The 23,863-nt window shown below is 44.7% G+C and overlaps 1 protein-coding gene across 1 annotated transcript in view; it reads right to left on the bottom strand.

Moving 5' to 3' along the window:
- The window catches only part of TG (thyroglobulin), a 192,593-nt gene that overhangs the window by 146,437 nt on the left and 22,293 nt on the right, over window positions 1–23,863 (bottom strand). Inside the window, exons 8-16 of the mRNA XM_079982822.1 lie at window positions 17,434–17,673; window positions 15,681–15,818; window positions 14,394–14,471; window positions 12,927–13,039; window positions 11,754–11,865; window positions 9,724–9,924; window positions 5,798–6,001; window positions 3,078–3,232; window positions 199–355 (exon numbers count right to left, since the gene is read on the bottom strand). Coding sequence (XP_079838948.1) covers window positions 199–355; window positions 3,078–3,232; window positions 5,798–6,001; window positions 9,724–9,924; window positions 11,754–11,865; window positions 12,927–13,039; window positions 14,394–14,471; window positions 15,681–15,818; window positions 17,434–17,673 — 1,398 coding nt within the window. The remainder of the gene's footprint in view (window positions 1–198; window positions 356–3,077; window positions 3,233–5,797; window positions 6,002–9,723; window positions 9,925–11,753; window positions 11,866–12,926; window positions 13,040–14,393; window positions 14,472–15,680; window positions 15,819–17,433; window positions 17,674–23,863) is intronic.

Below are 23,863 nucleotides of genomic sequence, written 5' to 3'. Positions count from 1 at the left end.
AGTTAAACCAGATTTTCCTCTGCAGTGTCAAATTTCAGGTTGTTTTTTTTCCCCAACATTCCTTTAGTTCCAGGGAGAAACTGAAAAAATTACAATCAACAACCTCACAATTTTCCTGGCAGTTTTCTAGCACACGTCTATGAATAGGGAGACGGGAATCGTTTTGGAAGAACGGGAGACATTAACAGCTAAACCCACCAATGTTGTGCAAATCTGGAAGCGAAGCAGCTGGGATTTCCTCAAGAAAAGCTCTCCAGGTGATGTTCACTCCTAGACGGTCAGCAGCAAGGCACTGGACCAGCACAGAAGAATCATCGCAGACAGGAACAGACACCAGGTGTTCAAAAGCATTTACCTTAAAAAGAAGAAGCCAAATGTTTCGATGCATGACATTTTCACCTGATGGGTGTATTACAAATGGGTAGATCATGGTGGTTTTGCCTACTTGGCAAATGATGGGAGGTGAAGGGCTTAACCAAATGAGGTTGATGGCTCTGAGTGGTCTTTTTCTTTGTGTGTCACAGTTTGAACAGATAGAGACCGAAGCAGAGAGAGACTTAAGACAGTGGGTTTTTAGCAGAGGAAGAACAGTTGGAGTGTAGTTGCTCTGTGGGATATTGATGCAATATGCTGCCTATTGGAGGAGTCTGCATCTTTCCACTATGCTCTGATTTCATATGGTAAACTAGGTAAAGGTAAAGGGACCCCTGAACATTAGGTCCAGTTGTGACCGACTCTGGGGTTGCGGCGCTCATCTCTCTTTATTGGCCGAGGGAGCCGGCGTACAGCTTCTGGGACATGTGGCCAGCATGACTAAGCCACTTCTGGCGAACCAGAGCAGCGCACAGAAACGCCGTTTACCTTCCCACTGGAACGGTACCTATTTATCTACTTGCACTGGTGTGCTTTCGAACTGCTAGGTTGGCAGGAGCAGGGACTGAGCAACGGGAGCTCACCCCGTCACGGAGATTCGAACCGCCGACCTTCTGATCAGCAAGTCTTAGGCTCTGCGGTTTAACCCACAGCACCACCCGCATCCCTTCCAGTAAACCAGGATATATGACAAAACACCAGAAAACTCCAGTTCTTTCTATCACTGCAGCATGTAAACAAACTACTCTTGCAACTTCCTACCACAGGAGAGCAAATCCCTCTTTATGTAATAATTACTGCTCATCCATCTAAGCTATGGGCAGGGTTTGCGACCCGGCGTGGGCTTCCTGACCCTGGGTGACACCCCTCCTTGCTTGCTGGCCATCGCTCCGCCCCCTTCCCATTCAGCCAATCAGCTGCTGGCTGGGGGGTGGAGCGAGGTCCAGGTAGGGCAGGCTCCAGCCGCCCGTCTCTCCAGTTGGTCTTTGGAGAGCAACAGGTTGGGAAAGGCTCTCCTGCAAGTTTGCAGACTGTTCACGGCTTTGCTGGCTGGACCTGATAGGAGTTGTAGTCTAAAACATCTGGAGGGCACGGTTTGAGGAAGCAGCTGGAGGGAATGAATGGGATGCTGAACCAGTTTTAGCCAAAGCAGGGCGAGATGACAATCCTACCAGCCTTCCCCATGAATTCTGAAACTCTAAACAAGGCACATGCTAAAATAAGGCAGGCCAAGTGGAAAACCTTTTATGTGACTTGGCAATCTTTAATATAATGACCATAACACACTGGAATATATATCCTTCTACATTTTTTGAAGCTGCCCAAATGAGCTAGGTTTTCCAGTGCACATTTGTTTTCTTAATTATCCCAAACTCTGGAACAGCAGATGTAAAGGAAAAGGGGGAAATGTATTTCGCAATGCCCCCAAAAGTTAGTTGGTTCCGTTGCCAAACTTGACAAAAGTTGGTTCTTCGTAACGTTTAGCTGAGGACCAAATTAGACACGATGAGGCACTTCCCCACTGGATATTGGGAAGGGTGATATTAGTTTACTTGTGCACTGACCCGTTCACATCCACACCTATTTAAAGCACCATTATATCACATTAACATTCATGGTATCCCTCAAAGAGCCATGGGAATCACAGTTTGCTAAGAGGCTGAGAGTTGTTAGGACTCTCCTAGGACAGTTAGGAAACTAGGGATCTGTGTGATATAGTTGTGCAAAATTCAATCTTCGACCGACTGCAATGGCTGCCAGTTGGTTTCCAGGTGCAATTCAAAGTGCTGGTTTTGACCTATAAAGCTTAAACAGCTCAGGACTGCAATATCCTTAAGAATCGCCTCTCCCCATATGAACTGACCCGGGCCCTGCAATTATTACCCAAAGTCCTTATTTGTGTGCTTCCTCCACGAGAGACCCAGAGGTCAGCAGCACAAGAATGGGCCTTTTTTGTGGTGGCTCCCTGTTTATAGAATGCTTTCCCCAGTGAGGCTGGCCTGGCACGTTCAGTACATATATTTAGACACCAGGCAAAAGTATTATTCTCCCCCTCTCTTCCCGGCCATTGACATTTTAAACTGGGAGAGGGGGGAGATTGTTTTGCTTGTTATTATGTTACTGTATGTATTTTTGTGTTTTTACACTGTAAGCAGCCTTGTGATTCCTGGATTATTATTTTGTGTCTGACCCTTGAATTAAGGACGGTGTATAAATTAAATAAATAAATAAATAAATATGTTGACCCTTGGATCGCCTTGGAAAGCTGCTATGAATTATTATCATTATCATTAATATTATTGCCAAACTTAAAAATGGAAAGTGTGATGCTGGTGGTCAACAAAAGAGGTTTAAAGACTCTCTCGAAGACAAATCTGAAAAAAAAATGTAGTATAAACTCTGACAATTGGGAAACACTGGCCTGTGAGCGCTCCAACTAGAGAACAGCCTTTACCAAAGGTGTCATGGGCTTTGAGGACGCTCAAACTCAGGACGAAAGGAAGAAATGATCTAAGAAGGCATGTTTGGCAAACCCTCATTGTGATCAACTCCTGCCCAGAAACCAATGTCCCCACTGTGGAAGGACGTGTCGACCCAGAATTGGCCTCCACAGTCACTTACGGACTTATTGTTAAAATCGTGTTCATGGAAGACAATCTGACTCGGCTACGGGTGATCACCAAAGAAGAAGAAGGTATGAATACCTGAATATGACAAAAGCCACGGGCCTTCATCTCATCCAGAATAAAGATCTGGAATGCCCCTAGCAACTTGGAAAAGTCTGGACCACAGGTCTTCTCAGGAGGCAAGACGAGCTGGAAGTGGGTTTGAGTTTGAACGCTCTGGAATGGCTGGAGCCCTTGAAGGAGAACAAAGGAAACCAGTGTTATACAAAACACTCAGACACATTGCCTGTTCTCTCTATTATTATTTTACATACATTTTTCAATCTCCTCATCAATGGGGGCAGGAAGCCAAGAATTCAGACTGGACTAGCAGCGAGTGACTAAGACAAAACCCAGCTTCTCTCTCATTATCCATTTCTAATGCTGGAACAAAGGCATTTAACATGCAAACCTGTGCACCTTAGGAGATATTTGCACCATAAAGCTGATTAATTTTCAGGAGGACTAATGTGTAAACTAATGTGGAAATGTGGAGAAGTGAACTTTAGGCTGGAAAAAATGAGAAACCAGCACTGACGGATTCGTTCATCCCTAGTGCTAAAAATCCAGCTGCCCACTAGCTGAGGGTTACACCCAGTGACACCCTTATTACCAAAAGGACTTCCACCTGCGCTGTGGAATTTCACCTCTTGCTCCTCTCTCTATGAGCATCACCCCAAAAATGTTCCAGAGGGGTCAGGAGGGGCGCCAGAACCAATTTCGGGGTTGTAGAATAGCAGGGAGAAGGCAAGCAGAAGTCCGTGCGCCAAGAGATTGACTTGGTTGGATCCAACCCATAATTTCTCCAGAGGCATCTAAACATATACATTAGTCTGTGCACATTGTAGGCTAATTTGTACATGAACCTGTGTCCCAAGTTCTTTTAAGTACAGTCATAGCTTGGTTATCGAACGGCTTAGCTGCCGAACAAATCGTCTCCCAAACACCGCAAACCCAGAAGTAAGTGTTCCGGTTTGTGAACGTTTTTCGGAAGCCGAACTTCCAATGCCGCTTCCGCTTGAGTGCAGGGAGTTCCTGCAGCCAATCAGAAGCTGCACCTTGGTTTTCGAACAGTTCCGGGAGTCGAACGGACTCCCGGAATGGATTAAGTTTGAGAACCAAGGTACCACTGTACCTAGCAAAAGCCCTGTTGGAGACAGAGGGACTTGCTTCTGAGTAAAGATGCAGAGGACAGAACTATAAAAGAGATCAGCTTAGGCTGTTTTGTTCTCATACAGGTTTAAAAGGTAGATTCATTACAAACACAGCCAAAAGGTGAATGGAGATAAACTGCATGGGAGGGGAAAGTCCATTTAACCTGATATGCAAATGCAAAACGCATGTCTTCCGCTGTTATATGCGGGTCACAACTCCTCTCTATTCAAGAATGTCGACATGCCCAGATGGTTCATCACGTGCAGCCAGAGGGGTTAATGGTGTGTGCCAAGATTTTAAAAAAATCCCCCCCCCTCCAATGTTTGCTTTTATTCTTCCGGGGGGGGGGGGAGGTGACTCAGAATGCCAAGTGGCTGGGAAGGCAATAAGGATAGTAATAAACCTGGAGGACCAATGGCTTCCAGCAGCAGCAGAAAAATAAAAATAAATCTATATACAGAAGTCACCAAATTCTGGAGATTACGTGAACTGACAGTAGCTGCCAAGTTCAAACATCTGGTGCTCATCTGTTTAGCTCAGAGTAAGCACCTCCATCAGATTCGTCCAAAGCTTGGAGGCAAATCTCACTGAAGTCACTAGATCTTACTTTCAGGCAAACACACTGAGGATGGAGGTGCTGAGGTTTTTAGGAATTGGCAATTTTGGAGGCCACAGACTAATCATTTGTCCCTCCTGTGGCAGTTCAGGAGTAGCTACAGACCCAAAGTGACTCTTATTAAATCCTCTGATTTTCCACAATGTTGTTCCTTTGGAAAGTGGAGGTACTAAATGCAGGGGGAACAATTAAGGATATAGGGCCACATCCAAAAATCAGGCTGGAGCAACAGAGCTTCCTCTTCCATCTGCTCCTGTAGACTTCTAAAACATTAGCAAAGGGAGCGATCTTAAAAGATAATGGACTGGATCAAGGCTTAGGTCGTACTTAGAGTAGAACCACAGAAATCAATGGGACTTGAATTCAGTGTTACTCTAAGCAATAGAGGCTAGTCTGTTGTGATTATTAATATTATGCATGCGGAAGCTGCTGGATGAATTAAAACTGACTCTTGCATTTTGCAGACCAAAAACACATCCTCTCTCTGTGAGAGCAGAGAGCAACTGAACAACAAAGGAACAAAGGAACAGGAAACCAATACGTCACATCCTTCTCCCATCTCCCATGAGACTTCCAACAGTATGGAATATGTGGAATGTAAACAGAGTCTTGTGACTCCAAAGCACTGCTCAGTGGCAAACGGAAATTAACATCCTCCGCACCCCGCCACTTTCGGGAGCGTGCCCATCCCAGGCGTCCTCTTTTATTTGTCCCTGTGTCAGTGTCAGTCTGTTGGTTAGCTTTTCTAGTAAGGCTGCTTCCCGTATAGTTTAGTACCAGTGGACCACAGTCACTCCTGACAGGTCTCTGCTCCAGAATCCCACAAACTCCCTCGATGCAATCAAAAAAGAATGGGAGCACGACGAAGGCTACAAAATAAACCCTCCCCAATGGACTAAAATCTAGTTTTTTCATGGTTAATTCTCTACTAGCCACAGCCCAGCAGAACCTCCAACCAAGTCAGCAAATGCTTAACTTCTGCACTTACTCTGGCAGGTCTGGGAATGGGCTGGATCGCCAAGCCAGAGGCCAGTCTCCGTATCACAGAGCAGCATCTCTTCTCCGACACTGTGGAAGCCTGGAGAGCAAATCACTCGGCATTTCTGAGTCGTCGGAGCGTCATTGGAGACACCGCAGAAAACGCCACCGTTGGTGACATAAGGGGCATCGAAAGGCAGGCGGCACCGAGGACCTAGGAAAGACATCGACAGTAACAGTTATACACAAGTTGCCTCAAATCGAATTACGAAGCCATGAGTGGCAAAAGCAGCTTAGCAATAATTCAGACCAAAGACATACTTTGAGAGAAATGCAATCAGATTTCCTAAAAGTGTTCCCACAATGTTAACTATACACAGGACAAATCCAACGCCGTCTTATTAACAGACGAAGGCCGGAAATTACACCATGGACTGTGATCCGAGCTAATGAGAAATAGCCTAGATGAACAAGAATGATATTGTTTTCATAAATGGATTAATCGCCTTCCATATGCGAATCTCAAGGTGATGTACAAGATACAATAAAAATGGCATAAAAGAGTAAAAAACTATGGAAAACAGCAATTATTTATTATTATTTTAAAAACCACTGATGAAGTAACCATGCTTCACCCTATCTTCAGGGTGCTTTAGAATCTAAAATTGTGTACGAGAGAGAAAAAGTCCTGCTAATTTTTACAGCAGCTCCCAGTTCTTGCACATTCCTGTATCATTTAGGCCTGCAGGAATAGCGTTTCTGAAACATTTCCACACGAGAAGATAATCCCTTACAAACAAAAAAAGGTAGCAGAAGAATGAGATGGCTTATCAGGAACACGTCTCCCTGTTGTGCTAGCTTTCATCTTGCGAGGATCCATGGGAGAGCATTCAGAAACATGCTCTCTCCCACCCAACCTTTTGCAGGCTGCAGTGGTACAGTTTACTCAGCCACCTTATCATTTTTCCATCCCATTCTCCCTGCATCTGTAGATCAAGACTTCTTTCATTTCCTCTCCTGGCAAATGTGCACAGCGAGTGGGGATGTGGGTGGTGGTGTGTGTACTAAGGTACGTGGCATTAAAATCCCCAACATGTACAGCAACATGAAAATGCTGGATTTTCCTAACTAGGCTAGATGCACGGAGCAAAATGACCATCGGGGGAATCTCCCTCATACGGAACTGATTAGTTTAATGGAAACCTCATTGGACGCAATGGGCATTCCAAAGTTACTACTCGTCTATCTTAAGATGCCTCTTGTGATAAAGAGGAGGGGTTTATTGTTCTTTCCCACCCCAGCTGTCACATCTGCCAACAGCCCGTGTTCCCATCTTCAAGTCTCGCCCAGAATTGCAAGCAGGCTTTTGCCTCGTTGCTGGCTTTCTCCTCAGAGTAAACTGGAAGAAGAAGAGTTTAGATTTGATATCCTGCTTTATCACTACTTGAAGGAGTCTCAAAGCGGCTAACATTCTCCTTTCCCTTCCTCCTCCACAACAAACACTCTGTGAGGTGAGTGAGGCTGAGAGACTTCAGAGAAGTGTGACTAGCCCAAGGTCACCTAGCAGCTGCATGTGGAGGAGTGGGGAAGCGAACCCGGTTCACTAGATTACGAGTCCACTGCTCTTAACCACTACACCACACTAGCTCTCCACACTGGAAGGGGTGGGGGTGGGGAACAAGACAAAATAAGAATCTCATACAGATATCGGAATTGAAACCTTGGTCAAAACTGGCCAAATTTGGATTTTTGGTGTTAGAATAACGAAGCTTACAGACCCTCCAAGTGTCCCAACTTCCTAGGGAAAGTCCAGGATTTGCAGAAGCCGTCCCAGTTTCTTCTTTGATCACAGAATGTTTCGCTTTTCCTTAGGACATCCCTATTTTCATCAGAGAAATGTTGGAGGGTCTGGAGTTATGTGATCCCTGAGACAAGGACATAAGCTGGGGGTTTTTCTGGGGGGACGGAGGGGTACGCATACCCCTAAACATGTTGTGAATCTTTGTACTTTTGTCCATTTACTGTATTTATTTTTCCCAGTTTGAACTATAAAATTGTGATTTTCGTGAGTCAAAATGAGAGTACCACTAAACATTTTAGGGGGGGGAGGACTGGACATAAGTAACTGTGCAACCTTTAGAAGACATCTGAAGGCAGCCCTGTACAGGGAAGGTTTTTAAAAATGTTTAATGCTTTATTATGTTTTTATATATGTTGGAAGCTGCCCAGAGTAGCTGGGACAACCCAGCCAGATGGGCAGGATACAAAATAATAATAATAATAATAATAATAATAATAATAATAATAATAATAATGGAATAGGGCATCCCTATTTTCATTGGGAAAATGTTGGAGTGTATGGATTTAAGTACCTTCATAAGTCTGTACTGCAATCAGATTTTATAGGGCTTACAAAGGGATCTATGTCGTCTGTTCAGGATTATATGCAAATTAGAATAATAGCTTTGGTTATATTGGAAGTCATTTAGTGCAAGGAAGGAGTTTGTGCCATGCATAGAAAGGGAAAATAGCATACCAAGGAGAAGGTTAGGTTGAACTAAGGGGAGGGATTTGCAGGGCAAGAGAACATTTTTACCACATCAACCTCCACCTGTAGTCTGAAGTAGTACAGTCCAGGAAAAAGCTTTATCTTTTGGTTCTGCTATACATATATATATATGGATCGGCCTTGAGAGCCACCAACCGGCATGTGCCCATTGGATCCAGGGAAGGGTCACCTGACAGCCTTCTAGCCAATAGCAGCTTCCTGGGCCAGATGGTTTTTTGCTGCAGTTCCTCCGACTGTAGGAAACAAATTCATCCAGCTGCTTCTAAGAGCAGATCTGGAACTATAATGTAATCAGGCATCTGTTCCATTTGTAGCAATGAAAAACCTAGACAGCATCTTAAAAAGCAGAGACACCACCTTGCCAACAAAGGTCCGTTTAGTTAAAGCTATGGTTTTCCCAGTAGTGATGTATGGAAGTGAGAGCTGGACCATAAAGAAGGCTGATCGCTAAAGAATTGATGCTTTTGAATTATGGTGCTGGAGGAGACTCTTGAGAGTCCCATGGACTGCAAGAAGATCAAACCTATCCATTCTTATGGAAATCAGCCCTGAGTGCTCAGTGGAAGGACAAATCCTGAAGCTGAGGCTCCAATGCTTTGGCCACCTCATGAGAAGAGAAGACTCCCTGGAAAAGACCCTGATGTTGGGAAAGATGGAGGGCACAAGGAGAAGGGGACGACAGAGGATGAGATGGTTGGACAGTGTTCTCGAAGCTACCAGCATGAGTTTGACCAAACTGCGGGAGGCAGTGGAAGACAGGAGTGCCTGGCGTGCTCTGGTCCATGGGGTCACAAAGAGTCAGACACAACTAAACAACAACAAAATTCCATTTGTAACTTTCTGAGACCTCAGGGGATGTGACATTATTACACACACACCCCACCTAAACAATCCCGTGAAGACATTCCAGTGTGATCTTCCCAAGGCTACCCAGAAAGCTTTTTCGAACGCAGGTCTCCCTATTTCATGTCCAGCACTGCTTAACTAGCTTTTCAATCATGCAGAAAAGTCTCATTGTCAATGCGTTCTCCGGAATCCTAAGCGTAAGAACTCCTAGAACTCGATATCTATCTATCCATCCTTCCAGCCATCCATCCTATCAATCATGACCTGGAGATGATAGATAGATAGATAGATGATAAATAGATATAGATAGATAGGATAGAGGATAGAGGACAGAGGATAGATGACAGAAGATAGATGATAGATGATAGATAGATGATAGATAGATGATAGATAGATATTTCATTAAATTCTAAGTTCCCGCATGAATCCACGCAATGCAAAAAAGCATTTCTCAGTGTGCAGATTGGCCACAACCGCTCTAAGGAAAGCACAAAACTGCCCAGACTTCCAAGTTCACTCACGTTCGCATGAAAGCTTATTTCCATTGATTCGTGTTCCAGGAACCTCCTCTCCATTCTCAAAGACACACCAGCTGCTTTCCTGGTCTTCGGTCCGTTGCACGGGTGAGAACCCCCCACTGCTGCTTTCACACTGAGGGATGTAACCTCGACCCATTTCCCGCAAGAGAGCCTTGGACTCCAGCATCTTGCAATAACTGGGGCCTTTTGAAGAGGAAGAGAGAGATGGTGAAAAAGAGCCCTATAAGGCTAAATACATGGCTATGGGCAAATATGAGTTGTGCATCTGGGTTGGGGGGTGGGGGGAGACCATTAACAATGACTCCCCCCAAGAGCTCAGTGGTTCGGCAAGGATATAAGGGATTACGGCAGGCATAGGCAAACTCCGGCTCTCCAGATGTTTGGGACTACAATTCCCATCATCCCTAGCTAACAGGACCAGTGGACAGGGATGATGGGAATTGTGGTCCCAAACATCTGGAGGGCTAGAGGTTGCCTATGCCTGGATTAGGTGAATTAGGTGGTCCTTGACAGTGTACCTAAATACAGTGGTGCCTCGCAAGACGAAAAGAATCCGTTCTGCGAGTCTCTTCGTCTAGCGGTTTTTTCGTCTTGCGAAGCAAGCCCATTAGCGGCTTAGCGGATTAGTGCTATTAGCGGCTTAGCGGCTTTTAGCGGCTTAGCGGCTTAGCGGATAAGAGGCTTAGTGGCTTAGAAAAAGGGGGGAAGAGGGAAAAAGTCGGAAAAACTCGCAAGACATTTTCGTCTTGCGAAGCAAGCCCATAGGGAAATTCGTCTTGCGGAGCACCTCCAAAACGGAAAACCCTTTCGTCTAGCGGATTTTTCGTCTTGCGAGGCATTCGTCTTGTGGGGCACCACTGTATTATCATTAAAGGTAAAGGTACCCCTGACCATTAGGTCCAGTCAGAGACGACTCTGGGGTTGCGCGCTCATCTCGCTCTATAGGCTGATAGAACCAGCGTTTGTCTGCAGACAGCTTCCAGGTCATGTGGCCAGCATGACTAAGCCGCTTCTGGCGAACCAGAGCAGTACATGGAAACGCCGCTTACCTTCCTGCCAAAGTGGTACCTATTTATCTACTTGCACTTTGACGTGCTTTCGAACTGCTAGGTTGGCAGGAGCTGAGACCGAGCAACGGGAGCGCACCCCGTCACAGGGATTCAAACTGCCGACCTTCTGATTGGCAAGCCCTAGGCTCTGTGGTGTAGACCACAGCGCCACCCACATCCCTAAATATTATCATTAACATTAATTAAATTTGTATACCACCCACTACCCGCAAGTCCCAGGGTAGTTCACAAGATAATGGGAATAACATACAGACAAGCATTATATTAGGCAGATTTGCTGACAAAAAACATGTAAACAGTGCTGTTTTTCTAGTAAAATAGGCGGTGGAACTCCCCATGAACGCCTCCCTCATTCTCTTAGAATGGCAATTCGCACCCACCTGAGAGGTGCCAGAAGTGAGTTCCTGAGAGTTCCAGCAGAAAAAAACCCCTGCATGTACCATATTTTTCGCTCCATAAGATGCACTTTTTCCCTCCTAAAAAGTAAGGGGAAATGTGTGTGCGTCTTATGGAGCGAATGCAGGCAGGAGGCTATGCTCAGCGCTTTAAAGAGCCGTGTGGAGTGTGTGTGCGGCTCTTGGGGGCTTTTCCCCGAGGAGAGAGAAGGGCAGTCCTCTTTGGGGGAAAGCCTGCAAGCGCCACACACATGCTCCATGCGGCTCGTGAAAGGGAGCGCTGAGCAGAGCCTGGGATGCATACAGGCTCTGCTCAGCGTTCCCTTTAAAGATTTTTTTTTTTTCTGGCATTCCCCTTCTAAAAACTAGGTGCATCTTATGGTCAGGTGTGTCTTATGGAGCGAAAAATACGGTATATTAGGAGAAAGTAACCCTAACACACTGATGAGAAAAGTGCACTGAAATGCTGAAAAATTTTCACAAATAAACTGAAATTGACAGGTTCGTCCATCTCCAGAGCAGAAGGAAAGGTAAGGGAGGTGCTTACAGTGAGCTCTGCCATTTGCATCAATGTCGCTCTGTTGAAAGGCTTCGCCAGATGTTGGATCCACACACCAGGCCCTGCTTTCTGACTTCTGTAGAACAGCATAGGCACCGGTCTAGAAGAAAGCAGCTGCGTTATAGTTGCAGAACGAGAAGCCTTCTGTAAGGCTGCTATTTATCTAAGGACCGTTATTTGAGAAATGGTAGGCTGCATCTAACAAAGTTATCCCTTTCGCTCAAGGATTTCTGCTTACGCTATAGGATTCTGCTCTCTCTTCAACCTCAAATGGGCAGCTTGTCATGGAATTCTACTCAATATTGACCCAGAGCAGATTCGAAAGTATAGTTAGCAGAGTAAAAACTTAAACACGTTGCAGGATTCCCAAAAAAATAGACCAGAGGCAATCAATATTTCATCCAGCAGAGCTTTACCGCTACTGAAGGCAAACGAGCATAATGGTCACAAATCCAATACATTCAGGATTGGCACTGTCCAGTAAGAAATCCAGTTGCAGCAGACTTAACTTAAACTTACAATAACTTATAATAAGTCTGAACCTTAACACTATCTATGTACAGAACACCACACCAGAAGGAAAAGAGATAGAGAAAGTGAAACCCAGGCTCTTTCTGGCCCTCCTTTTATAGTCAGCATGACCTTGACTGAAAGAGATAAGAGTTTAAGCCAGCTGTACTCAGCTTCTCTGAAGGAATAACCCAAACATCATGAACTTTGTGCTTCTTGAATTAGCCAGAAGAGGAAAGATCTCTACACATCAGATCAATACTTTCTGCACTAAGAAATTAAAACTGACACAGCTTGCCAATAGCAACCACCAACAGCACAGGAAGGGAGACAAGGAAGGAAGGAAGGAAGGAAGGAAGGAAGGAAGGAAGGAAGGAAGGAGTCTCCTAAATAGTTCATTGAATCTGTGTCCTTCGTAAAAATGGGTGACTTATCCCTGACTTCATTATTTACTAAGGTGGAGGTGAATTGTGAGGGACACTTTGTTCCATCCCACAAATCACTGGGACTGGATTTATTTCATCCCTACCCAAAAACGAAATGCACATTTTCCAAAATTCAGATTGGAAATGTGCACTGTTCAGATTGCAGTCCGATAATTCCTATAAACCAGAGTAAAAATCCCCAAGGTTTCAGTGCTACTGGACTTGCCTCTGCACAGGAGGGAGCAAACAGGTCTGCTGAAGTAACATTAAACGTCAGTCCAGTCCGTCTCCAGCCAGAGATTAAGGCATTCGCTTGGGAGCGTTGACATGGCGTCTGACCTGCATTAAAGTAAAAGTCTTGGTCAGTCATGAAAGTTCCAGTCAGAATATCACCGTGCATAGTCAGTCGCTTGTTCCCCCATGCAGATGGGATGACAGCTGCAGGCACTGAAAACTAAGGATGCAATCCAGCCAAGTGTATTATCACAGCAAGGAGTTGCAAATTCAGACACACAGGGAAAGCAGTGAGGAGTCAAACCCATCCCTAGAGTAACTTTGATGACTTCAACAGAGCCAGAGGGAAAGGGGTGTGATTGTGTGTGTGTGTGTGTGTGTGTGTGTGTGAAATATGCTCCCTGAATCTGCACTGAAACTGACTCTCAGAACAAAGTAGTAGTTACAAAATACCGTATTTTTCACTCTATAAGATGCACCAGACCACAAGACGCACCTAGTTTTTGGAGGAGGAAAACAAGAAAAAAAAAATTCTGAATCTCAGAAGCCAGAACAGCAAGAGGGATCGCTGCGCAGTGAAAGCAGCAATCCCTCTTGCTGTTCTGGCTTCTGTGATAGCTGCGCAGCCTGCATTTGCTCCATAAGACGCGCACACATTTCCCCTTACTTTTTAGGAGGGAAAAAGTGAGTCTTATAGAGCAAAAAATACGGTACATCTCATGTATCATGTACAGCTCATGGCCACCAATGGAATTTCTAAGGCATGACATTGGTCCATCTATGTGGGTTGTCTTATACATGGTTAGCAGCAGGCCAATAGGTGATTGGTGGCAACAGCCAGCAGAAGATTGGCAGCTGCGATTGGGCGTTTGAATGGTTGCTGCGGCAAGAGCTGCTGGTGATTGGCTGCGGCAATCAGTCGTGGTAGTAATGGCAGCAGTGAGGTGTGCATGCAACCGGCTGTGGTGACACCCCCCCCCCGCCCCCCCCCCCCCCAGGAAAAGCTCAACAACTTTGGGAAATCCATAAAATTTTGTTGTGGTCCAAAAAAATAGGGGTCTGCTTGTACATGAGGGCATGTTATACACTGAAAAATACGGTACAGATTCTTGCCTTGCAGTGGGTTGACCTAGATGACCCTAAAGCCAGTGTGGTGTAGTGGTTAAGAGCGGTAGACTTGTAATCTGGTGAACCGGGTTTGCTTCCCTGCTCCTCCACATGCAGCTGCTGGGTGACCTTGGGCCAGTCACACTTCTCTGAAGTCTCTCAGCCCCACTCACCTCACAGAGTGTTTGTTGTGGGGGAGGAAGGGAATGGAGATTGTTAGCCGCTTTGAGACTCCCTAGGGTAGTGATAAAGCAGGATATCAAATCCAAACTCTTCTTCTTCTTCCTTAGGATCCCTACAATTCTAAGATTCTATGACAAGGACAAAGCTTTGAAAGAGGAATACGACTTACACTGGGGCAGCTGTGTTGAGCGCGTCACCAGGGAATCCGATATATAGCGTCCTTTCTCATCCACACACCAGCAGTGACCTAAGATGCAACAAAACATATATCTAATATCTGCAATAGTCAGATACCCTGGCGCACTCAATTGCAGTGGATGGAATTGGACAACAGGTTCGAAATAATGGAATAAATTGCACCAAACTAGCCCTCGGCATCGTCTCAATTGGTTGCTATGCCCACAATCATCCTTTCCTAACTTGTGTATTTATAGATGAACTGATATTACAAAGGCACCGTCTCCATTTCTCTCTCTTCCAGCAGAAGTCAATCCTGCAAAGGATGTGCTGATTCCCCAACATTTGCAAAGAAATGCAATGCTGGTTTTGCACTCTGCGCTTCCCCAAGCGCTATGAGCAAGTCCCAGGGGGCAACCTTTTACAGGTTCCATTCCCTTGGGGTGAAAAATTATTGGCAAGAAGACCTGGTCTTTAAAAACAGGAACAGAGAATCTTTTTCCCCAGCTTGAGGGCCACATTGCTTTGTGAGCAACTTCTGGGGGCCGCATGCTGGTGGTAAGGTAAAGGTAAAGGTAAAAAGGTAAAGGACCCCTGGACGGTTAAGTCCAGTCAAAGGCGACTATGGGCTTGCGGTGCTCATATCGCTTTCAGGCCAAGGGAGCCAGAGTTTGTCCACAGACAGCTTTCCGGGTCATGTGGGCAGCATGACTAAACCGCTTCTGGTGCAACAGGACACCATGATGAATCCCAGAGCGCACGGAAACACCGTTTACCTTCCTGCCGCAGTGGTACCTATTTATCTACTCGCACTGGTGTGTTTTCAAACTGCTAAGTTGGCAGAAGCTGGGACAGAGGAATGGGGGCTCACCTCATCACACAGATTCAAACCACTGACCTTCCGAATGGCAAGCCCAAGGGACTCAGTGGTTTAGACCACAGCGCCACCCACGCCCCTTGGTGGAGCCAGAGGGAAAAGTGGGCAGAGTAATGGTGGCAACCCTTACCAATAGCTGATATACCAACCACAGAAAAGTTAGCCAGGGTAGGGAACAGAGGGCCAAATGCAGCCCTCTCCAGGCTTCTGTGTCCAGGTCTTAAGTCTCCCCCATCATATCACACCCCTCACCAGTCCTGTCGAACCCCCTCCTCAAACGGTTCTTCAACAGAATCTTTTGAGGTTCAGTAAATGAAGAGGGGCCACAGGCACTAACCATGGCCTAGGACTCCTCAGCTGTCCTAAGTGCTGCCAACTGGCTTTTTTTGCCCTCTCTCTCACCTGAGCTGTCATAACACTGGACAGGTAGCCAGTTCCCCAGCCCATCACACTGGGGGATGTAAGGCTGAAATCCCAAGCGCACAGCCTCTCCTGAGGAATTCTGGGATGCGGAGAAACTCCTCCAATAGAATTGCAAGGCTTCAAAGAAAAACAAGGAACAATCGCACACGATCTCAGTAGGCATGGAGAGGTAGACAAGCAAGCTGCTTTCCTGCAGATTCATAAATAGCTGTGGACAACTAGACAGACTTGATTATTGTAACTCACTCTACGCAGGGCTGCCCTTGAGACTGACCCAGAAACTCCAGCTGGTGCAGAATGCCGTGGCAAGACTCCTTACGGGGTCCTCGCCATGGGATCACATTCACCTGGTGCTATACCAGCTGCACTGGCTCCCGGTGGAGTACAGGATCAGGTTTAAGGTGCTGGTTTTAACCTTTAAAGCCCTATATGGCCTAGGACCCTCGTACCTACGGGACCACCTCTCCTGGTATGTCCCACGGAGGACCTTACAGTCTTCAAATAAAAACATCTTGGAGGTCCTGGGCCACAGGGAGGTTAGGCTGGCCTCAACCAGAGCCAGGGCTTTTTCGGCTGTGGCTCCAATCTGGTGGAACGCTCTGTCACAAGAGACTAGGGCCCTGTGGGACTTGACATCTTTCCACAGGGTCTGCAAGACAGAGCTGTTCCACCTGGTCTTCGGCTGGGAAGGGTGGGATATAAATAAAAAATTGTTGTTGTTATTGTTGTTGTTGCATCTGTGACATGACTTCCCTCCAAGGTCAAATGACACCTTTTCTCCAAGGTGACTTGCATGGTTCTTCCCCTCTTCATTTTATCCTCACAATACCTTTGTGAGGTACATTAGCTGGAGAGGCCATGACTGTCCAAGGTCACCTGGCAAGCTTAATGGCCGAGTGGGGAATTTGAACCCAAGTCTCCCAGGTCTTAGGCTCAATGCTTTAACTGCTACCTCACACATTGTTAACAGTAATTTATTAATTGCCATCTACAACATCATCTCAAGGCGATGTACAATCAAAACGGCAAAAAACCCAGGGGGGTATTTTGTTTTTTAAAAAAAACCCAGATACATTTGAAACAAAACTAAAACAAGACAAAATGGACACCGGTGGCAAAGACCAATTTATCTAGCTGAGAAAGCCTGGAAAAGTGGGTGTTTGCCATGGTCTATTTCCTATTGTATTTTAGCCCCAGTAGTTGTTTTCCCTAGTTTCGGGAGAGGTTGATGTTCAGCAGAGCAATGGCAAGGTGCTTATGCCACCTTGGGCTCCATGGAGAAAACGGTGGGATGAAAATGTCATACATACATACATACACACACACACACACACACACACACACACATATACATACATACATACATACATACATACATACATACATAACAGCCCTCAACATCTGAAGGGTACCACATTGGCTGTCCTGGTCTTCGTTAACTGGCAATGGCTCTCCAGGGTTTCAGAAAGAGGTCTTTCCCAGCCCTTCCCCAAGATGCCATGGAGGGCCATCTTTTGTATTATTCCCCCACCCCCTGGCAAATGGGAAACCAGAACCAGCTTCTTCAAGATCCCCCAAGGGCCTGACTGGCTATCTAACTCTCCTGTAATCTGGTTATCTAACTCTCTCACCTGGCCATCAAAGGTTGAGGTCCCCCCACCAAAAATAACATCTGTTTCACCAGATTGACAGAGACCATTCTCCCACCATCCCACCCCTATTCCAAACATACTCGATTGCGCAGCCAGCCGAATGGCATAATCGCTTCCGGTCAGCAACCCTTCTGAAATCGTGATGCTCGCCGACGGAGGAATATTGCCCAGGAGCTCTTCGTCTGTCAGTGCGATGCCTTTCGCTACTAAAAAACTCTGCCCGAAAGGAAAGTGGGAGCTGTTGGAGTCCTTAATGAGTTGCTCCACTTTGCTAATGAACTGCATGGCATCTCGCTTGGTGGCTTCACACTCTCCAGGGCCTGTCAGAAGGGGAAAGTATTGTTACAGGTGTAAGAAGGCATTGGTTTCCGTTCCTCCCTGTATATGTTGCACGCAACGCTATCTCCCTTCCACTGCAGTTTGCTTTCTGCTGAAAATTACAATATTCACCTTGCTGTCCGCCATGGCTGAATTATGCTATAAACGTGATTCATTGTGTAACTTACATTGTCAGCATGTTATTCAACCTTATTCATTTCAGCGCAATGGAAGCACAATGCAAATCACGGGGGGCAGGAAAGGGAAGAATTTTTTGGGGGGAGAGGCTAGGAGAAGAAAGGGAAGCTCTCAGGTGAGAGCTAGGAGGGTGCACCCCTCTCAGTGTGAGATAAGGGTTAAGATCTACCTTTGAGAGAGGACTTTGCATTTTCCTTTCTCTTTCTGCTTTTGCTTTTGTTCAGACTATTCTGTTTTATAGTGCACTGTATTATGAAAAGTCTTAATAAAAACTTGTTTTAAAAAGATGACTACTAGTCCTAACTTTAAATGTTAAAATGGGACCCTTCCTTCCTTCCTTCTTTCCTTCCTTCCTTCCTTCCTTCCTTCCTTCCTTCCTTCCTTCCCAGCCAGCCATTATTCATAGCAGAATCAAGATTTTAAACAGAGGACATCCCAGTTTGCAGCACAGTATGGGGTGTTAGAGGGATGCGGGTGGTGCTGTGGGTTAAACCACAGAGCCTAGGACTTGCCAATCAGAAGGTTGGCAGTTCGAATCCCCGCAACGGGGTGAGCTCCCGTTGCTCGGTCCCTGCTCCTGCCAACCTAGCAGTTCGAAAGCATGTCAAAGTGCAAGTAGATAAATAGGTATCGCTCCGGCAGGAAGGTAAATGGCATTTCCGTGCGCTGCTCTGGTTCGCCAGAAGCGGCTTAGTCATGCTGGCCACTTGACCCGGAAGCTGTACGCTGGCTCCCTCGGCCAATAAAGCGAGATGAGCGTCGCAACCCCAGAGTCGGCCACGACTGGACCTAATGGTCAGGGGTCCCTTTACCTTTACTTTATGAGCTGCCCTCAGAGCTGGTCAGCAGCCCTCTGTATATGAGTGCAAGGGAAGGAGAGCTGGAGAAGGCAACTGCCATCAAGTGGGCTACCTATAAACACGTGGAAAGCAGGAGCATATTTTCATCAAGGGAACAGTTATGGAAAGAGGATTTGAAGTTTACAGCCTGCTGTTCGTTGAAAGAAAATTATATGAAAATGATGTACTGTTGGTATTTGACACCTAGTAAAATTGTGAAAATGTATAGAAGTAGTTCAAATGTGTGTTGGAAATGTAAAGGTAAAGAGGGTGCTTTTTACCATATGTGGTGGCTATGTGGAGTGGTAAAAGCTTTCTGGGAAATAATATATAATGAGTTGAAAAAATGTTTAAGATAATAATAATAATAATAATAATAATAATAATAATAATTCATTATTTCTACCCCGCCCATCTGGCTGGGTCTCCCCAGCCACTCTGGGCACCTTCCAACAAAGATTAAAAATACATTAAAAGATAACCTCTGTTAAAAACCAGAGGCTTTTTCGTTAGGTATTATAGGTGCAGAACTACCAAAAGAAAAGAAAATACAGTGGTACCTCGGGTTACATACACTTCAGGTTACAGACTCTCCTAACCCCCAAAATAGTACCTCGGGTTAAGAACTTTGCTTCAAGATGAGAACAGAAATCGTGCTCCAGCGGCACGGCAGCAGCAGGAGGCCCCATTAGCTAAAGTGGTGCTTCAGGTTAAGAACAGTTTCAGGTTAAGAACAGACCTCCAGAACAAATTAAGTACTTAACCTGAGGCACCACTGTACTGTTTATGTATGCAATGACAGCAGCAAGGATGCTTCTTGCCCAGAGATGGAAAGAATAAGAAGTACCGACCAGAGAAGAGTGGCAGACCAAGCTGATGGAATATGCTGAGATGGCAAGACTGGCGGGAAAGATAAGAAACCAGGAAGACCAAGTATTCTTAACAGACTGGAATAATTTTCTAACAAATTTGAGATACCACTATAAACAGTTGAAATCATTGGCAGGAATACAATGACACTTGTAAAGTAATATGAATTTTGGATACTATGATTATATGACAGATAGATTACAGTAAAAGATGCAGGAACAAAATTTAGAATTGGAACCCATGAAAGGAAGGAAAGAGGCCTGACCTGAAGGTTCGAAAGAACCCTTTTTTAATGTTGATTATGTTACATTTGTTATGTACAACTTTTATGTAGAACTAATACAAAAAATTATATACAGTGGTACCTCGGGTTACATACACTTCAGGTTACATACGCTTCAGGTTACAGACTCCACTCACTCCACTCACCCAGAAATAGCACTTCAGGTTATGAACTTTGCTTCAGGATGAGAACAGAAATCGTGCAGCAGCGGCACAGCAGCAGCAGGAGGCCCCATTAGCTAAAGTGGTGCTTCAGGTTAAGAACAGTTTCAGGTTAAGTATGGACCTCCGGAACAAATTAAGTACTTAACCCGAGGTACCACTGTATATAAAAAAGGAAAGCAGGAGGCTGTACTAATCCACCACAGCTCTTCATATGCCGGTCCAGAATTAATTGTAGAAATCCTCCTAGTTAAACTGCCGGTTAGGAGGAACGGAATAGCAATCAGAGTGAACTCATGGAACAAAGGGGAAATGCATTTGGCCTCAGATTCTCATTTATTCCTACATTTCCTTCTGTTTCCACTGTCTGGATATATATCCTTAGCGTTCTCATGGAGATGAGAGACTAAAGAATTTTCCAAGTTTTCTGACTAAAGAATTTTCCAAGTTCTGGAATTTAGAGGAAAAGGACTTTAAAATTGTGTCTGCTTCAGGCTTGGAAGACTTGTAAAGAAAGAAAAGCCCAGAGACTGTTTGATAACATTGAGATCAAAGGAGGAAAGGGATAAGATTTTGGGCTTACATTACGAAAAGTCACTGGACATTTTGGATAGAAGAATTGAAATTTATAAAGATATCCCTAAACAACTGTTGGACCTTAGATCCGCCTATCTTGAATTGGTTAAGCTGCTTAGGAGCAATTCAATTATCTTTAGGTGGGAATTTCCCCAAGGACTATCTTTCACCTTCAGAGGGCAGAAGCTTAAAATTAGAACACTGGAAGATAGAGACAAATTTCTGACCACATACGGAGAGGATTTTCAAAAAGGAATTGAACTTCCCTTTGGGCCTGGAGCACCGGCGGTACCGGCACCCTTGGAACCTGAAGATTCAGTGAATAAGATACCACCCCTGGAAAAATAACCAGATTATTTCAGGATTTCTCTGCAACTTCTGAGCTGGAATATAAATGGCTGTAACATCCCAGAAAAAAGGAGGAAAATATTTCATAAACTAAAAAAAGAACAATTGGACATTATTTGCCTGCAAGAAACACATGTGACTAGGCTCCACAGAAAAGGGTTAATAAACAAAAGACTGGGCCAGGAATTTATATCTTCGGACAGAGTAAAGAAGAGAGGTGTGGTCATATATGCAAAAGAGAGCCTGTCACCCAAATTCCTATTTAAAGATGAACATGGAAGAATTTTGGCAATTGAGATACAACATCAAGGAGAGAAACTTTTGATATTAGGAATCTATGCGCCAAATGAGGGGAAATCGGAATTTTACAAGAAGTTGCGTGAGACCATGCTGGATTATCTGGACTACAACAACATCATTTTGATGGGAGATATGAACGGGGTCGTATCAACCAACATGGATAAGTCACAAAGCCAAAATGTTACAAAAGATGGCAGACTACCAAAGACCTTTTTTGAAATGACAGACAATATGGATTTGATTGATATTTGGAGGACAAAGAACCCCTTGGGAAGAGAGGGAATATTTTTCTCTGAAGCCCAACTGACCTGGACAAGAATCGACCAAATATGGATATCTAGAGGTCTGGCATCCAAGGTCAAAAAGGTGGAAATCTGCCCAAAGACCTGCTCCGACCATAATGCAGTAAAGATGGACATGACACTAATACCAACCGGCTCCTTTAGATGGAAGATGAATGACAATTTGTTTAGAGATCAGGAGATTATTAAGAAGGCCCAAAAAGCTCTAAAGGATTATTTTGAGATAAACATGAACACTACGGTGGAAAAAAGAACCATCTGGGACGCAAGCAAGGCAGTGATGAGGGGGTTCTTGATACAACAGAATGCTGTAAAGAAAAGGACACAAAATGAGAGGAAAGATAAAATCTTGGAGAAAATTAAAGAATTAGAAAAGAAGCTAAGATTAAACCCGAAGTCACAGCCGACGCTGAGAGAAATTAAACTTCATCAAGCACAATATTCTAAATTGATAAACCAGGAAATAGAGTGGAAGATTAAATTAATGAAACAAAAAACTTTTGAATCGGCGAATAAATGTGGAAAACTGCTAGCTTGGCAGTTGAAGAGGAGACAAAAACTAAATACAGTTACAAATTTAGAGATTGAAGGAAGAAACATTCAGAACCCTGTGGATATTAGAAAGTGCTTCCAGAGATATTTCAAAAAATTATATACCCAAGGGCCGCAAGATGAGATTGAGATTAAACAATTTTTGGAAAAAAATGGATTACCAAAATTGTCACAAGAAAATAGATCAATCCTGAACTGTAAAATAACACAACAAGAGATTGAACAAGCCATTCAGAATATGAAATTGGGCAAATCTCCAGGACCAGATGGGCTGACCTCCAAGTATTATAAGACACTAAAAGACTATCTGATACAACCACTGATGGAGGTTAGCAATGAAATTATGGAGGGGAGGAGGGCGCCAGAATCGTGGAAAGAAGCCTTCATCACATTGATACCAAAATCGGAAGCTGAAAAGACACAACTTAAGAACTATCGTCCCATCTCTCTTTTAAACGTGGATTACAAAATATTTGCAGATATTCTGGCAAGTAGATTTTAAAAAGTTTTAAACGAGGTAATTCATAAGGACCAGGCGGGCTTTCTCCCAGGTAGACACTTGTTTGCTAACACAAGGAACATTATTGACATTTTGGAACTTTTGCAAACAGACATAAATACAAAAGCAGTGTTAATTTTTATAGACGCGGAGAAGGCCTTTGACAATATCTCCTGGAAATTTATGAAGGGAAATTTAAAAGAAATGGGAGTGGGACGGGGTTTTGAGAATGGGATTGATGCAATATATTCAGAACAAAAGGCTAAATTGATAGTTAACAATGTGGTTACAGAAGAGTTTAAAATTGAAAAAGGAACACGACAAGGCTGCCCTATTTCCCCTTTGCTATTTATTTCAGTTCTGGAAGTGCTCCTGAATATGATTAGAGGGGACCGGTTGGTGGAATGAATTCAGGTCGGAGCGAAACAATATAAACTCAAAGCTTTTGCAGATGACCTAGTTTTGACCCTGCAGGAGCCAGAATCTAGTACGAAAAGAGTACTACAATTGATCCAAGACTTTGGTCGGGTGGCGGGATTTAAACTAAACAAACAGAAAACCAAGGTATTGGGGGAAAATTTGACAGATACAGAGTCAGAACGGTTTCAGAGAAAGACAGAATTAAATGTGGTTAAAAAAGTAAAGTACCTAGGGGTAAATATAACAGCAAAAAATCTGAGTCTATTTAAGGATAATTATGAAAAATGTTGGTCAGAAATTAAGAGAGACTTAGATAGTTGGACAAAATTGAAACTTTCTTTGTTAGGCCGAATTGCTGCTATTAAGATGAATGTATTGCCAAAAATGTTGTTTTTGTTTCAAACACTACAGATTGTGTGGCTATTCCCTCCCCCCCACAGGTGGAATAAATGAAGACAACGGACACAGAGTTTTAGGTTAATGGGCGAAAAATGGCCACAACTTTATTGATTACAGGAAAGAAGGGTATTGGCTTTAGGCATTGGCCCTAACCGACTATCCGGTCTGACCGGGAAGGGTTAAACACCAACAGGGGGAGCCACCCGAGATGCATATCCCTGGGCGCTCCCCAAGGGGTTACCGCTCGGGGGCGCGCTTTAGGCCCTAGCCTCCGTAGGTTTCGGACGAGGCGTCGCCCCTCGGAGTCCTTTAACGAACTACCCTTCAAGCATTGGGGGAGGTGATGGCGTTCCTCCCCCCCAACCTCATCTGCATGATAATACCCCGGCCAATGCCTACCGCCAAAACCGAGGGAGTTGTGACGATTTGCTACGAGGTAGGCGAA

This window comes from Podarcis cretensis (genome assembly GCF_951804945.1).
Source record: "Podarcis cretensis genome assembly, chromosome: 7".
In the NCBI taxonomy this organism is placed as follows: Eukaryota; Metazoa; Chordata; class Lepidosauria; order Squamata; family Lacertidae; genus Podarcis; species Podarcis cretensis.
The sequence above is the reverse complement of the archived record's forward strand: the minus strand, read 5'-3'. Positions and strand labels throughout refer to the sequence as shown.